Source organism: Cebus imitator, unplaced genomic scaffold, assembly GCF_001604975.1.
Source record: "Cebus imitator isolate Cc_AM_T3 unplaced genomic scaffold, Cebus_imitator-1.0 Scaffold13, whole genome shotgun sequence".
Taxonomy (NCBI): Eukaryota; Metazoa; Chordata; class Mammalia; order Primates; family Cebidae; genus Cebus; species Cebus imitator.
In genome coordinates, this window is record NW_016107328.1 from 5,559,464 (window position 1) to 5,577,394 (window position 17,931).

The 17,931-nt window shown below is 43.9% G+C and overlaps 1 protein-coding gene across 3 annotated transcripts in view; it reads left to right on the top strand.

Annotated features, from left to right (window-relative positions):
* The window catches only part of ADCY8 (adenylate cyclase 8), a 268,034-nt gene that overhangs the window by 239,599 nt on the left and 10,504 nt on the right, over positions 1-17,931 (top strand). For all 3 annotated transcript variants that reach the window (XM_017500373.2, XM_017500379.2, XM_017500387.2), the window contains 2 exons: positions 2,143-2,301; positions 15,649-15,795. In XM_017500373.2, coding sequence (XP_017355862.1) covers positions 2,143-2,301; positions 15,649-15,795 — 306 coding nt within the window. The remainder of the gene's footprint in view (positions 1-2,142; positions 2,302-15,648; positions 15,796-17,931) is intronic.

A 17,931-nucleotide genomic window follows, 5' to 3' on the forward strand; every position in this document is an offset into this window, starting at 1 on the left:
TTTGTCATTTCATAGATTAAAATATAAACCATCTTATAAAATTTAAAATGTAAAAACCATTATAAAATATAAAATGGTTTATATTTTAATGTTTTAATAAGTAAATATGTGTGTGCATGTATGTGGAAAGAGAGATCAATATTTCTTAGAAAAATGGTAGCATACTTTATATACTTTTCTTCCCTGGGAGACCAGTTCCTCAAAGTATAGAGATACAGTCTTCATTTCTCTTTAATAGTTGCATTATGTGCAATGATATTTCTGTACTAAAGTTTATTCAGCCAATGAAATGAACATTTGGTTTGTTTCCAGCCTTGTTATTAAAAATTCTACTGAATGGATAACCTTGTGCATATGGTCTTTTCATACTTTTGCCATCCACTGAGACTTTAAAATTTAAAAAAATAGAAAAGAAACTATCTGAATTGTCTAAGCCCTTGAATTCAGGGCAGCTAGCCACGTGTTTACCAGGGAAGGATATGGTTCACTTCAATAGTTGAAGACTGAAATAATGACATACCCAGAACTGCGGTAAAAATGGGCTATGAGATCCTTTGGAAAAGACACTGTGCACCTTCCCATGAGAGGAGAGGCTAGAACAAGAGGAATCTAATGTGTATTGAGTGCCTACTATATGCCACGTGCTATATCTATAACTTCCTATAATGCCTGTTTCACCCCTGCATGGCCACTGATGTTCACCTCAATTTCAGAGAGGAGGGAACTGAGATGAAATAACTAGTCCAGGGTTACAGTGTATAAATGTAGAACTAGAACTCTAAGCTATATCTGTCTAGCAACTAAATCAGTAATCCTTCCATTAATGAGCTCATTCATTTCTTCTATATTTCCTAGTGGTTAACAACTCAGATTCTGTATTCTGATTTTTGAATCAAGTTCAAATCCTGGCTTTCACTAACTCATGTGTGATCTTAGTCAAGTGACTTAATCATGTTTGCTTTGATTTTCCTATCTGTAAAATAAGAAATGATAATAGTACCTTTGTATTAGGGCTGTTATATGGATTAAAGGATTTAATATATGTATATTGTTTAGAACTGTTCCTGATACACAATAAGCACTGTGTGTTAGCTGGTTTTATTATGATAACTTATTTAGTGAGCCAACAAATATTGATTAAGTGCCTACCCTGTGCTAGACATGTTACTACATAAGTGTGTTAGTATATCTCTAGCTGTCAAACATAAAAAAAATACCATAGACTGAGCGTATTAAACAACAGAAATTTATCTTTTTGTGGTCCTGGAGGCTGAGAAGTCCAAGGTCAAGGTCTGGAAGAATTTGCTTTCTGATGAGGGCTCTCTTTCTGGCTTGCAAATATCTGGCTACCTACTTGCTGTGTCCCTACCTGGTCTTTTCTTAGTGTGTGCACGTGGAGAGAGAAGGAGCAAGTACTTTCATGTCTCTTCCTATAAGGGCAGTATTCTCATCCTGAGGGACACATCAGCATGACCTCATCTACCCTAATTACATCCCAAAGGTTCCATCTCTAAATGCCATCATGCTGGGTGCTAGGGCTCCAATATATGAATTTGAGAGGGAACAGACATTCAGTCTGTTAACGGTAAGGATGTAAAGTCAAACAGATAGAAGCACCTCTGATCATATGATATGATTTGGCTGTGTCCCCACCCAAAACTCACCCTGAATTGTAATAATCCCCATGTCAAGGGTGGTGCCAGGTAGAGATAACTGAATCATAGAGGCAGTTTCCCCCATACTGTTCTCATGTTAATGAACAAGTTTCATGAGATCTTATGGTTTTATAAATGGGAGTTCCCCTGCACAAGCTCTCTTGCCTGCTGCCATGTAAGAGGTCCCTTTGCTCTTCCTTCATCTTCTACCATGATTGTGACACAAACATTATCAGGTAATCACACAAACAAGTATGAAATCACAGGGGCAATAATGCTTTGAAGGGCAGACACACATCTCTGTGAAATCTAATCATTCTCTGATCACTTGACTTCCAACAAAATGACTCCCAAAATATTCAGATCAGGCTCTATTTCATTTGCAAAGAGTTCCAGAGAAGGCGTTCTTGCCTCCCAGTTGTGTGTGCCTGAAGCCTACACCTCAGAAGTTTACCTGGTTCTTCTCTTTCTCTCACATGAACTGCAGCTGGAGTACACAGCCCGCCTAGACTTCCTTTGGCGAGTACAAGCCAAAGAGGAGATCAATGAGATGAAGGAGCTGAGGGAACACAATGAGAACATGCTTCGGAATATCTTACCCAGCCACGTGGCCCGCCATTTCCTAGAGAAAGACCGAGACAATGAGGTGAGCAAGGCTGTTCTAGCCAGTGAGAAAGGGTAGTGGTGGGTGATGTGCAGTTGTTCACATTGATTCCAAGCTCTGGAAAATTTCACTGTCATCATGTGAGAATGAATGAATGAGAACGGAGAAACCTAGCACTATGAAATTTACACATGTCCTACCAACCTCAGGTGCCTCATATATAAGATGGATATAATAAAGTCTCCATTGAAAGACTAAATTTGAATTTTAAAGTTTTATGTGCATATGCATGTGTGTGTGTATGTGTGTGTGTGTGTGTGTGTGTGTGTGTTTATGTGTATGTATGTATATATATATACAATAATTTCACTTCTGGATATACACCCAAAGTAATTGAAAGAAGGGTCTCAAAGAGATATTTGTACATCTAGAAGCAATATTTGCAATAAACAAAAAGTTGAAGCAGCCCCAAGGGTCCATTGATGGCTGAATAGATAAACAAAACGTGATATATACATAAAGTAGAATATTATTCAGGCTTTAAAAAGAAGGGAATTCTGACACATGCTACAACAATGGATGAATTTTGAATGCATTATGCTAAGTAAAATGAGCCAGTGACAAAAAACAAATACTATATGATTCCACTTATGTAAGGTGCCTAGAATGGTCAAATTCATAGAGATGAAAAGTAGAATGGTGGTTGCCATGGGCTGGAGGGAGGGAAGAATGGGAGTTACCATTTCATGGGTGCAGAATTTCAGTTTTGTAAGATCAAGAGACAGATGGTGAAGATGGTTGCACAACAATATGACTGTACTTAATGCCACTGAACTATGCACTTAAAAATGGTGAAGATGGCCGGGTGGGGTGGTTCACACTTATAATCCCAGCACTTTGGGAGGCCAAGGTGGGTGGATCATGACGTCAGAAGTTCAAGACCAGCCTGGCAAAGATGGCGAAACGCCATTTCTACTAAAAATACAAAAGTCAGCCAGGCACAGTGGCAGGCACCTATAATCCCAACTACTCAGGAGGCTGAGACAGGAGAATTAGAATCGCTTGAACCCAGTGGGGCGGAGTTTGCAGTGAGCTGAGATCGTGCCACTGCACTCCAGCCTGGGCAATAGAGTGAGAACTCTGTCTCAAAAAAAAAAAAAAATAGTCAAGATGGTAAATTGCATGTTATGTGCATTTTACCACAATTAAAAATAAAAATAAAATATATGTATGTATATGTACATAAATGTGTGTAGGCATATATGTGTGATACATATGTGTGTATTTATATCTATCTATATCTATACACATATATAAATACTTATATGTGTATATATCTTCTTAGCACATTACCTATTATGTAGCCAATGCTCAGAAATGCTCTTTTTACTTAAAACTGTTTTATCTTATTATATTATGAAGGCAGTCTAGAAGTCTGAAATCAAAGGGCTGGGAGTCTCATGCCCTCTCCAGAGGGTCTGGGGGAGAGTCCCTCCTTGCCTCTTCCAGCTTCTGTTAGGCCTAGGAGTTCCTTGGCTGTGGCCACTTGACTCTAATTTCTGTCTCCATATTCACAAAGCCCTTCTTAAAAGAACAGGTATACTCTCCTCTTCTAAGAATACCAGTCATAGATTTAGGGCTCACCCTAATTCAATAGGACTTCATCTTAATTACACCTGCAAAGATCCTATTTCCAAATAGTACCACGTTAGATGTGAGTACTGGGAGGAGCATGAGTGTTGGTAGGAGGAGGCACTAGGCACTCTGCAGACCACTACAATGGGGAAGGGTCGTATGATGAGTGCTGTGAAAGGGAACCCTAGACAGAGCCTAATGGTCAAGTTCCCTGGCTGATGGTCAGGTTTGCGCATACTTTCGCAATGAATGGGAGCCTTTGGAAGTTTAAGTGTAACTCAGTCAATTGGCTGCTGCTAGAGACTGACAGGGGGGTCATAAGACAAGAAGCCAGGCAGGAGACCCTAAAAGAGCCCAGGCAAGACCCTGGGGATGAGGCCTAGGATGGTGGCGGTGGAGATGGAGAGAACGAGATGAGTTACAGATACCTCTAGGATATAGAATCAATAGTTCTTTATAATGGAGCAGATGTGGGAAGCGAGAAATGATGAAATCAAATGAGTTGGCTCCCCCTCAAACCTTCAAGGGAAAGTAACTCAAGGGGAAACTGAAGGTGTCTTTGAATGCCCGAAGGGGCATTATTATGTGAATGGGCTTGGCCTTACTCTGTGAGACTCCCAAGGGAAGGTCTAGAACCATGGACTGGCCCACAGGGGACATTCTTGGGCCATATGTCAGGAGGAGCCTTAGGAGGATAGAGCCATCAGGCCATCTTGTCCTCCTAGTACTGTGAGATACACAAGGCAGGGACCACATCAGCCTTGGTCACCACTGTGCCTGGCTGTGGCCCCTGCTCATGGAAGGTCTGTGGATGAACTGAAGTAGTGGGCTCCCTTGCTGAGGCATTCAACTAGAAACCTAACCCCTTGCTGAGGATGCTACAAAGGCAATATGGATTGTCTGAGAGGCAGGGCTAATACAGCTCTTCCAGGGCTAGATTTTCAGACTGAGCTAAACAGGAAGTGAAAAACCCTTAGAACAAAAATTACAAACTCTAAGACTCTGAGACAAATCTGACCAATCAGCCAATTGGCTTGGACAGTGGTTAATTGGCTGATTTATTTATTTAATTTATGAATGTAATGCCTGTATGCATAAAATGAGCTCTTCAGTTTACGTATCTGTACCTTGCCATTTATGTTACCCGTAGGGCCTGTAAAAGCATTGGGGTTTGTGATCCTTGCCTTAGGACCGTAGAGGGCAGAGCTAGAAGAGAATGATAGGTCTATTTTTCATCCAAGCCACTGAAGAAAAACCAGTGGAAGAAAAGCCAAGGGAATGAGTAACCAGCCAGTGGAATAATCAGCTCTTGATGTACTCAGATCTTTGAGAGTCTCCTGGGTGCAGATCAAAGCACCATCCCACCCTCCTCAACAGACGGAGTTCCCTGGAATTGGGCTCAGGTCTGGTTTCCTCAAGGCTCCCTAAGGTTGGAGACTTTGTTGCAAGAGCTTCTTGAAGCCGTGAAAATGGAGAGAATGTCACTGTGGAAAGGATGAAACCCCACATGTAAAATCCAAAGAGAAATGTGAAAAATCAGCTTTTTAATCAAGACATTGACACAATGAGGCACCAGTGGACAGGAGCAAGGACATACTGGTTTCATCTTGAAATGAAGGAAACCAACCAGAGATACACGCTGAGACTCCAGGTCATCAGTTGTCATTCAGGCCAAACCCCTGCTGAGCAAAATAAAGGACTGCTTCAGCATTAATCGCGTGTAGAAGACATCTTGTTGGGATTATTTGAGATTTTATAAAGATTAAACAGTTCACACTAGACTAGAATTAAACACTGATCATGGTTACATTGCCTATATAATTTTCACATTAGGAAAAAATATCACTTACTGAACACCTATGCATGCCAGATACTGAAATAGGCAATGGATGAAAATTATCTTTCATTCCATTTACAACCTTAAGAGTTCCATCAGCCTCATATTATTAATGAGGAAATTGGTGCCCTGAGAGGTGCAAGGTATGACTCACTTTCTTTATGCAAAGCTTCAAGGGGAAATCCAGTCCCTCAGATTTCTTCCTTCTGTGCCTCTCCCCTCCTTATAATGCTGCTACCCATACCACCTCTGGAGTATGGCAAGACTAGACTGTGTGTGTGTGTGTGTGTGTGTGTGTGTGTGTGTGTGTGTGTGTAGAAAAAGAGAGAAAGAGTACAGGGAAGGGGCAGGACTGTAGTGGCCAGCAAGAGCTCCCAATTTCATGCCCTATTACTGTAAGATGCAAAGGCATTTTCAACTTCCCCTCTTGCTACAAATCTGAACTGTGATGCAAATCTCTGAACATCTGATTGGGGACATCTTTGAGTTTCATGGGGCCACAATAGCACTCAAAGCACCACCTTCTCCTGCTATGCCAGGGTATCTCCCAGGTCTATCCCTGGGGTGGCAGTGCCTTCATGGCTGACCTTCAGCTGACCTAGAAGAGTTGCTTGATGCACAAAGCCTCCAACTGACTTGTTTGCATCACTCTTTAGAAAATCATTCTGCAGACAGCTCTCAAAGAGGAACTGAATATACAACCTCCAGCTGGCAAAGACAGATGACTTCTTAGGTGTAACTTGTGTGTATATCCCTGGCCACAGCAGCCAGGTGTATGCTCGGAGCCACCGTTGGCATTATTGCTGCAAGCTCCGACTCTCTTTTCTCTTCCTTCTTGGGTTCTCACCCCTTTTGAGGTGCTCCAAGGGAGGCCATGTGATCTTGTGGGAAAATCCCAAGCTATTAAGCCAGTAGATCATGTATTCAAATCCCAGTTCTTCCATTTACTAGCACATGATTTGGAGCAAGTTAGTTAAGTTCTCTGAGCCTCAGTTTCTTCAACTGTAATATGATTCTAATTTTTACCTTCCTAGGACCCAGATATTAATCAGTCAAAAAGGTGGTGCAAAAGAATTCCAGGCAGACAGACCCAAATCGCCAAAGGCATAAAGATGAGATACTATAGGATATTTGCTGAGAAGGAGTGGGGGGACTACAAGCACCCAGATATTTTAAGGGAAAGAACAGGCCAGAGCAGAGGTTTCATAAGTACAAAGAGACAAGTCTTGAAGAGCATTGAAGAAGGAGCTTGGATCTTGCAATAAGAGGTAGGAATTATTATCCCCATTTTATAGATGAAGAAACTGAGGCTCAGAAAAGGAAAGAAATTTACCCACGATCACAAAGCTAGTGAGTAGTGAGCTCAAATCCAAACCCAGGTATGTGTAACACCAAAGCCAAAGTGTTCTTTCTCCTCCACCTCACTGTAAGTGCATGCAGAGAAGGGCAACTGTGACAAAGGATGACACAAACCATTCAAACACAGGTGGCGGACAGGGCCTCACCCTCAGAAGCATCCTGTCCAAGGCAGTGTTACCCACACAAACATTTTGACAGCTTCTGCTATTCTGCTGGACTTTTGGCTTAGAATAGCACTCACCTCCTCTGGTCAGGAACATTCTTGCAGATAAAGCCAGCTGGAGGTCCAAGCCTGGGTATCTCATCAATGTCAAGCATGCTAGCTCTGAGTCCCAGGAAACCCGCTGGCTCATCATGGTTTTATGAGGAGTTGTTGAAAAGACGCTAGCAAGGGCAGCTGTCCCAGGTGCTGGAGAGTCCACAAAGCGTAAATCCCATCTCTGTCACTAACTAGCTGTGTGACCCACGGCAGGTTGCCCAACTCTTTGGAGCTCATTTCCTCATCTGAGTAATAGGGGAAATAATACTGACCTTGCTGAATTGGGGTCAGAGCTAAATCGGATAACAACACATTAAGTCCCCAGTGCAGCCTAGTGTCAGGCAGCTTCAGTATAGAAAGGCCATGCCTGGGTGCATTCAAAAACTTAATACTGTGGGTTTAGTTCTGGTTCCTCTTCCCACTACCTCTGTGACCACGGGCAGATGATAATAACCATTTCTGGATTTCATTTTCCTCATGCCCCTTGTGCTACAAAGGGATCATAACAACACTCTCCGTCTTCATGTGATTCATTGCAACATTTACGTGCGTTATCACGCCTAAAGCACTTAAACGGTGCTTGACATATTTTAAATGCACACTGGTTGTTGGCTATTGGTTTCTATATACATGAGCCATTGCTATTTTTCTACTCCTTCCCAGTTACAGGCCCACCTCCTATCCCTTCTTTCACCCATACCTTTCTCAAGTATTTATTGAGGGTCAACCATGTGGCAGGTGCTTCTAAATACTGGGGTTAAAACAGAGAACAAAACAAAAAAAACCTTGCTGCTTTGAAATGTGTTTTTTTTCTGGGAAGACAGGCAGTGAAGCAAACAAGGAAATATATGACACAGTGTCAGACAGTGATGAATTTGATGAGGATAGAAAAAGCTAAGTAATGGAATAGGGCATTGAAAGGGTATTTACACTGGTCTCTTAGTCTGTTTGTACTGTTATAACCAAATACTTGAGACTGGGCAATTTTTAAAGAACAGAAATGTATTTCCTCCCAGGTCTAGAGAATGGAAAGTCCAAGATCAAGGTGCCAGCAGGTTCTGTGTCTAGTGTGGGCCCTTATTTCTGCTTCCAAGATGGCACTTGAAACGCTGTGTCCCCACATGGCGGAAGAGTGGGAAAGAAGGAATCCACTCACTTCTACCCTTTAACACGGGCCTTAATGCTATCCATGAGAGATCCACCCTCACCACTTTGCTACCTTCTAAATGTCTCACCTCTGAATACTATCCTACTCACAATGAAGTTTCAACATATGAATTTGGGGGACACATTCAGACTAGAGCAGGGGTCATGGAAGGTCTCTCTAAGGAGGTGACATTTGATCAGAGACCTAAAGGACATGCAAGAATCTAATAAGGTTAGCAAGTCTCAGCCTCAGTTTCTCCTATGCAGAGAGATGGCTTACCTTGGTATAAGCAAACACAGGACTTGGAGTTTCCTAAGCAGGTGAAGGACCAGACTATAGTTCCCTAAGCAAAGAGGACATCAGTCTTCATACTGACATATGCGGGCGTGCGACAGAGCACACACACATGCTCAAAATCCTGTTTTCAGCCAAGACCTTCAACCAACCAGAAGAAGTTAACAATAAACCAGTAATAGCTTTTCTATATTCATCAATCCCTCCCCAGTTTACAAAGTGTTTTTATCTTCTCAAAGCCCAAAATAGCAAGAAACAGATGGCACACTCAAGGTGGTTGCATGGAGTGAGTTGAAGGAAGGGACTATCTCCGAAGGTGTGTGTAGGTTGCCTGGAGCTCCTCTGTGTACCCTTTAAAATCACCCCACCTCTTCTCCCTGCTCTTCCTGGGGGGCACGGGTGAGAGGGCTGATCTACATGGGTTACATCTGTGACCTGCCTGGCCCTCAGGCACCCAGTTGAGGGTCACCAATGAGGGGTGCTGGGTAAGAGATGGTGGGAAGTGAGGAATGTGAGGTCAAGATATTTATTCCCTTGGAATCATGTGAAGCTGGCTATGTCACTTCACAGAAATTAATATCCTCCCAAGCGCACTGCTGTGCTGCCTGCAATGTCAAACCAACTCACGCCTCTGGGATTCTTCTCATCCCTTTGAGCCTAGTGTGATGACCACTCTCCTGCCACCAGCCTTGGGTTTCTGAGAGATTTCTTAGGATTTCCCTACTTCCTATCCTCATCTTTCTAATTAAGCCCTTTATCAGTTCACCCTGCCTGAATTGTCTTGATTTGAGGGTGCCCCCTCTTTTCTGCTGGGTCTCTAATTGAAGCAATAGGGATAAAGAGGAGATGAAAATCCCACTGTGCTCAGCAATTGTGGGAAGTTGTTGTGGCTCCCAGGACCAAAGGGATAAGGAGAAAAAGCACTTACTGGAACCAGTGTGAGCAGCCACTGCCATGGCACAGAGGAGCAGGCAGGTAACGAGTGGAGCACCTCAGTGTCACCGGGGCAAACTCAGAGCAAGAGCAGGCACTGTCATCGACAGCCGAGGGACCTGTGGTCAGAGGAGTCACCTCGTTTGCCCAGAGTCATGTGCCCACAGCTGTGGGGGTTGAGCGCTCCTCTCTTCCCACGTTACTCCCTTCACCTGCCGAGGAAGAAGTCCCTGTAACACCTTCCAACCTATGTGGAAATGCCAGGAAGGGGGGTTTTCCCTCTCTTACGGTGCTTTACTCAATCAGACTGGGGGGAGCCAGGGTCACCGGACCTTGAGACAATCGTGGGGCCCAGGTGCTAAAGGCCCACAAGGACCTCAGTCTGTCTTGTCTCCTCACAGACCTGTTTGTGCCCAAGGTAAACTCGTTTTCTCCTCACATGTGGCAAGCCCAGTAACACAGGTTCTTCCTTCTGCCCCACAAGAAACACATCGTCAGAGACAGTCCCTTCCGAGGACTACACACACCTTCAGAGATAGTCCCTTCATTAAACTCACTCCAGTCAGCCGCCTTGAGTGTGCCATCTGTTTCTTGCTATTTTGGGCTTCAAGGAGATAAAAACACTTTGCCCACAAGAAAGTAAAGACCCACCATTCTCCAGGTTCCCCGCCAGCCACTGAGTAGATAAATCAGCTCAGTCCCGCTCTGTCTCATGGGAAGGAGCTGGGGGTTCCCATTTGTGCCTCAGATCCAAGACACATTGTCTAATCCATCCTTACCTGAGAGCCTGTGTTGAGGAGGTTGGTCTTCAGCTGGCTGTCAGGCCCCTGTAGCCACTCTCTCCATCACTTAGCATCTTGTGGAAAGGAGGGGTGAGACCCATCCCACTCTATCCCCACTTCTCCAGCCTCCAGTAGGATACCACAGAATCAAGATCTGAACTCAGGTCGTATTTCTTCAAGTTCAGTCTTCTTTCTTACCCCTCCACTGTGAAATCAACCATCCAACCAGATGGACAAACCCAAACCAGTTTCCGATTCCCACGATATTTATTCCGGCTTGTCATTATTATTATTAATTTCTATTGTTGTTGCTATAATTATAGTTATTATTAGCAGTACCATGGGCTGTTGTCAGACTGTCTAGGTACAAATTCCAGCTCTTCCTCATAACAACTGTGGGGCTTGGGTAAAGTATTTAAGCTCTGCATGCCTCAGTTCCCCATAAGTGAAATAAGGGTCTCACTTGTGTCCTTCTCATGGGGTTGTGGTGAGCATTAAATGAGATGATGCATGTGCAATGTTTTGCATTGTGCTTGGCACATAGTAAGTGCTCAAAAAAGTAGCTAATACTATTATCACTATTTTATTATTTAAGCAATCAGAATATTTCAAATGATAGAAAGGCTGAGAAATAAAACTAAGGAAAAGAGCATGAGGCTGGGCACAGTGGCTCACGTCAATAATCCCGGCACTTTGGGAGGCCAAGATGGGTAGATCGCTTGAGGCCAGGAGTTCAAGACCAGCCTGGCCAACATGGCAAAAACCATCTGTATTAAAAATACAAAAATTAGCCAGGTGTGGTGGCAGGTGCCTGTAATCCCAGCTACTCAGGAGGCTGAGACACGAGAATCACTTGAGCCTGGGAGTCGGAGGTTGCAGTAGGCCAAGATCTCACCACTGCCCTCCAGCCTAGGCAATAGAGTTAGACCGTGTCTCAAGAAAACAAAAACAAAAACAAAACAAAAGCGTGTGAGAGGAGCTGGCATTCATTAGAATATTCAGGGAGACAAACAATTGTTAAGACACCCCTGGCCACGGGCCATTTTATACCACGGAGGCATTTACATCACAGGGCATAAACTGAAGTGGGAGGGGATCCGGACTGCATAATTATGCAATGAAGTTTGGAGGGTAGCATCTTCTCTTTTTTTCTCTATTTTTAAGCAGGAAATAAAAATATAGGTGTAATGGGCTGAACTAGGTCTCCCAAAAATTTAGATGTTAAAGTCCTAACCCCAAGGACCTCAAAATGTAATTGTATTTGGAGACAGCTTCTTTAAAGAGGTAATTAAGCTACACTGAGGTCATTAGGGGGACCTATCCCAATATGACTAGTGCCCTAATAGAAAGAGGAGACTAGAACATAAGGTAGGCCATGTGAAGACACAGGGAAGATGGCATCTGCAACCATGAAGAAAGCCCTCTGGCAACACCAGCCTGCCAACACCTCGAACCTAGACTTCCAGCCTCCACAATTGTGAGGAAACTAACATCCGCTGATTAAGCCACTGAGTCTGCAGTGCTTTGTTACAACAGCCCTAGCAAACTAATACTACAGCTAATAGAGTAAACAGAGACTTTTTACCAAGCCACAGCCATTAGGAGGACGCACGTTTACTTACACAGGTTCTCTGAGTCCTACTGCAGTCAGGCTCCTTCCTGGCATCAGCACACTGTTCAAAGCCAAGGTAAACAGAAATCCACTTTTGAAAGCCACTTACTTTTGCTCTGCTCCTTGACTGCTCTCTGTACTCCTCCCACCCCACTGAGCCTTACTCAGCCGCTCATCAGCTGCCTGTGCTCTTTTGGATGAGAACTAAAGAAGGCATCAGTATAGATTCATCCACACTTAAAGTTCGAGATCAATTGATGACGAATCAGGGACACCATCTTTCTCCGACCTAGGGCATGCCATGTGCAGGAGGCACGCTCATAGGTGTACAGCAGGGAAATGCCTTGGAAATCCTCTAATCCTGTCTCTTCCACTGCTAGCTGTGTGATCCAAAACAATGATTTAACTCCTGTCTGTCTCATTTTCTGTATCTGTAAAGTAGAAACAGTGATCATACTACTTCATAGAATTATTGCAAAGATTAAATCATTGGATTCAGATAAAAGCAATGTGTAAGCTTTTACGTTTCCTATGAAGGTCAGGAAGTCACTAGTCAACCAACAGTTTTGAGTATTTACCTTGGACCAGACTGTCTAGGGTGTGCATTACATTGTAGGCATCCAAAAACTACTAATCACATGATATATAATTGGAGTGTGATAAGATGAATAGCATGTGGTTTTTACCCTCATGGAATCCACACTTAAAGGAAGACATGGATGTTAAGACAGCAATGCAGGTGGCAAGGGCTATACTATAGAATTGTTGAGATCACTGCAGAGCACCAAGTGCAGCCTCTAGACCCCCTCTGTGGGTCTGGGAAGGTTATGGAAGTCGTGGTCTCTAAATGGTTAGTGAAAGCAGAAAACAAGAGCTGGGCTGGTAAAGGAAGCTAACTGCAGGGAAGGTAGAACGTTTCCCACCAAGGGACAGATGGCAGAAATTAAAGCATTTAAGTGTGAAATAGAACAGGGATTGTGTCTTGTTTGGCTTCTTCCAGGAGCAAACCTTGAGACAAAGATTTGAGTGTAAGTAATTTACTCAGCAGTGGTCCAAGTAAACACAAGTAGATTGGAAAATGAGAAGGAAGGCAACCGATAAATGATGCATCATCAGATTAGTTCCCTCTGTGGGCGACTGGTGCTTAATCCCACTGGGAAATTCAGGGACATGGTATGAGAGCATGCCTCAAAGTTATCAGGCCCAAAGGGTGAGGGAGCTGGAACTATCCAGCAGTTCCCATGGGCATTGGTCAAGTGCTGCTTCTGAGGGGTAATTTCCTGACACCTCTCAAGGCTGCATTTCATGTGAGCAGAGTGCCCTCTAGTGGCCAGAGAAAAACACCATGCGAAGAAACACAAGGGCTGACACCTGAACGGTGGGTGAGCAGCTACAGGCAGAGCACCTGCAGCATCAGACACCACATGCACACAGAAGTACAAATGCTTCCGTGTTCTGGAGGACACGCCCAATTGGGGAGTTGCAGGTGATGAAGCTGAAGAGAGAGGTGGAGGCAGGGGCATGCATGTATGTCATGCTTCGGTGTGTGAGCTTTATCCTGAGGGCAATGGTGAGCCATTGGAGGGATTTAAGATCGGGAGTATCTTTAAACACTATTAAAGATACTGTTTGATCCTGCTGTGTGAAGGATACCATTGAATGGAACAAGACTGGAGTCAGGAAACCCAGTGGGAGGCGCTCATGTTAGTGATCAAGAAGGAAAATGGGAAGAGCCTGATTTTAAAACATACACACAGAGTGGTAGGAGCAAACATGTTTAGAAAACAAAAACAAACCCAGCAGAACTTGGCGATTTATTGAAGATGGATACAATGGGGAAGGAGTTGGTATGACTCTAATGGTCTCTGATTTTGACTTGGCAATGCTGGTGCCACCAAGTGAATTTGAGAGTGATGCAGCAGACACAGGCTTAGTTGGAGGGAAGATACATTAGGTTGATGGAATTTATGGTTGGAGGAGGAAGAGGGCAACCAGCTTGAGACATGGAAGCTTGAAGCCCAAGAAGGATAACTGACCTGGACACAGAAATTTAGAAATGGTCAGCATGTAGGTGTTGAAAAGGCTGGGACTGAAAGAGATGGACCATGTAAGTCTGTAAAACTGAGCCATTCAGTGGGCCAAGGACAGAACCATATCAATCACCAATATTTAAAGTGAAAGAGAAGCAAAAAGACAGGCATTCTTAAAGGGGCCAGGCAAGAGAAAAGCAAAGGACATCACTAAAGCATAAAAAGTCAAGAGAATCGATATCTTGGGGTGATCAATAAAAACACCAGTCTGCAGGTGTCCAGCAGGATGTAAACTTATATATGTACATTGATTTTTCCACTTTGACTGACAGGCTAGACTGTTCTTCGTTCTTTTCATTCCAGCCTGAGATGCCAATAGGCATTAAGAGCAGGGGAATAGACAATGAAGAAAAAAACTAGTTTGAGAAATTTGAAAACAAGGAGGAAGAGAAGCTGGTTGATAGTCACAAGTGTCTGCAGGATCCAGGGTACTTTGTTCTTTTTCTCAGAAGAGACTCTTATAGGATGAGGAGGAGCAGAGAGAGGAGGCCAGGAGAAACAAATAAGAAAAAAAAGGATCACCGAAAACGTAAGTTGCTGAAGAAGTTATAAAATGATCAAGATCTCAGGTAGAAGTGATGACCTTCAGCAAGAGAAGGAAAGACAGACACATCATCTGGAGTTGAAGTGAAAGAGATGAAAGTAGGTAACAGACAAGTGTATGAGGATTGGAACAGAAGTAAGTCACCACCAAGAGCCACCACCATTTTCTCAATGAAGTAGAAAGGTAAGATCATCTACTGAGAGAAATAGAGTAGGGTTAAAAGGAGAGCTGAGGGTTTGGACTAGCTATTGAGGAGAAAAGAAAAGGAAGCTGACCAAGAACGAATGAACAGTCAGTCAGAACTCAGGGCCAAGCTAGGCTGGAGACCATGAATTTTCAGTCATCACATTCCATATGGTGATGAGGCTGTGATTGTGGTGCAATGGACTGAATATTCATGATCCTCCAGAAGTCACATGTTGAAACCCTAACTCACAAGTTGATGGTATTAGGAGGTGGGAACTTTGGGAGGTGATTAAATCATGAAGGTGGGAGCCCTCGTGGATGGGATTAGTTCCCTTATTTTAAAAGGTCCCAGAGACTTGCCTTGCTTCTTCCACCACGTGAGGACACAGTGAGAAATCACCATGTCTGAACCAGAAATCAAGCCCTCACCAGACATCAAATCTGCAAGTACCTTGATCTTGGACTTCTCAGCCTCCATAACTGTGAGAAATACATTTCTGTTGTTTATAAGCCATCCAGTCTATGATATTTTGTTATAGCAGCTCACATGGACTAAGACACTCAGTATTGACATAACAGTATCCAAGCCTCATTTTCTGTCTCTCTGTGGGTGCCTGTGTATGTGTGTACATGCATGTGTGCACAGGGAGCATCATTGCAGAACTGACCTCTAATGACCATTTCTGGCCCCCTCTGTGTGTCTCTGTCCAGGAGCTGTATTCTCAATCCTATGACGCTGTTGGGGTGATGTTTGCCTCCATCCCAGGATTTGCAGACTTTTACTCTCAGACTGAAATGAATAACCAGGGAGTGGAATGCCTGCGCTTGCTGAATGAGATCATTGCTGACTTCGATGAGGTAAATCTAAACCTGAGAAATTTACAATCACAAATGGACATCACTGTTGTCAAAGCATTGTGTTATTCATTGTAGGAATTACCTTTTTGGATTTGTGTGTGTGTGTGTGCACTTACAGAATTCCAGCCTGCGTTATAAACACAAACATGTATTATCTGATTTAGTTATCACAATTATCGCCTGAGTTAAATGCTATTGTTTCCCTCTTTGGGGGATCAGGAACATGAAGCTCAGGGGGGCTAAATAACATAACCCCAGTGTTGCGCAGCTGGCAGATGGCAAAGGCAAGACTTGACTAGAGGCCTGTAGGAGGCCAGTGCTGCTACCCAGGCACTGACACCACAGAGGCTGGGCACTGATGCGGGCCTTGCTCCATCTTCCCAAAGTGTCAAAGATAAAACTGTCCACTTGCATTTGGTTGGAGAACTGACTGGAAGTACAAACCCTGCATATAGTGGTTTCTTCCACAGGCTCCATGAGTCTAATGAAAACATTCTGTGGGGGAAATACTCACGTGACACTTCATTTGCATGGATGAAGTTGACAGAAGTGGGCCTTCTCCTCCCCTATTCCCCATCTTGAAGGACATCAGAGTCCATCCAGTTGCAGAAGCCTGAAACAGGAAGCAAGTGTTTCATTGAGAAAATGCTACAGAAGAAGCCAAATCCCAGCCTAACGCCGGAGGGAACTCAGGCACATAAATGGTACAACTGCCTCACACTGAGGCAGGGGGCCAGGCTTTTGGATCTCCATGTTGGTCAGTCACTATTGGTCATGGGATGCCCTGGTAGGGGTACATAACCTCCCAGGCATTTCCAGCAAGGGGGTCCTCATGAGGCCAGGCAGATTCTCCAGAAGAGGACACAGCCATGCGTTGTCAGTAGCCGGCACTCATGGCATTTTGGAGGATGGCCCCACAAAGGAGCGTGGGGTGGGAAACACAGCAACTGCTGCACCACTCTAAACAACAGCCTCTCCCTCCGTCCCTATGCTCGATCCAGCTACTGAGTCCAGTGAAATCCTTCTTTCCATTGTATACATTTACGTGCAAAATGTGATGTTTTGACATATGTATACATAGAGGAATGACTAAATTAAGCTAATTAACATCCCCACCACCTCACCTGTCATCACTTTTTTGTAGCAAAAACATTTAAGGTCCACTGTCTTGGCAATTTTCAAGTATCCAATACATTATTATTAACTATAGTCACTATGCTATGCAGTGGATCTCCAGAACGTATTCCTCTTGTCTAACTAAAACTTTATCCCCTTTAACTAATATCTCCCTGTTCCCACCACACCCGCCAGGTTCTGATCACCACCATTCCACTCTTTGCTTCTGAGTTTGACGTTTTTAGATTCCAAGTATAAGTGATATCATGTGTATTTGTTTTTCTGGGCCTGGCTAATTTCAGTTAGCATTGTATCCTCCAGGCCCTTCCATGTTGTTGCAAATGACAAGTCTTCCTTCTTTTGGTGGCTGAATAGTATTCCACTGTGTGTGTGTGTGTGTGCGCGTGTGCGCGCGTGAGGATGTGTGTGTATCCATTCATTTCTCAATGGACACTTAGGCTGATTCCATATTTTGCCTGTTGTGAACACGCTGTGATGAACATGGGTGTGCAGACATCTCATCAACTTTCTTAATTGCTCTCACACCTGCCTTTTTCTCACCATCAATGCTGCTTTTACCTTGCTTCAGGACATATTATTTCTCTCCTAGATAACTGCAGTCACCTAGTATCTGCTCTCCCTCTCTGCATCTCACCATTAGCAACCACCAAAGGCAGGAGTATTTTGTCACATCCTTTTGAAGCCTAAACCCTTCAGTCAACTCTCGCAGGTCAGCAGGGGCCTTGCACTCACTGTTCCTGTCTTCTCTCCAGCCTTACGTCTCTCTGCATGCCACCTGGCCAGCACCACCTGACTACTTACAAGCCAGCAAGCTCACCTGGCTCTCACACACTGCGCTTTCTGCCTGGAGGCCCTGCCATCCTCACCCTTACCCCATCCTCTCTCCCTCGACTCCATGGCCAGCTGAAAAGCTAACATTCATTGAACAGTCAATGCAAACATTACTTCTACTTTTGAAGGCTTTTTCTAACTCCCATCTCTACCCAGATAAATGTTGTC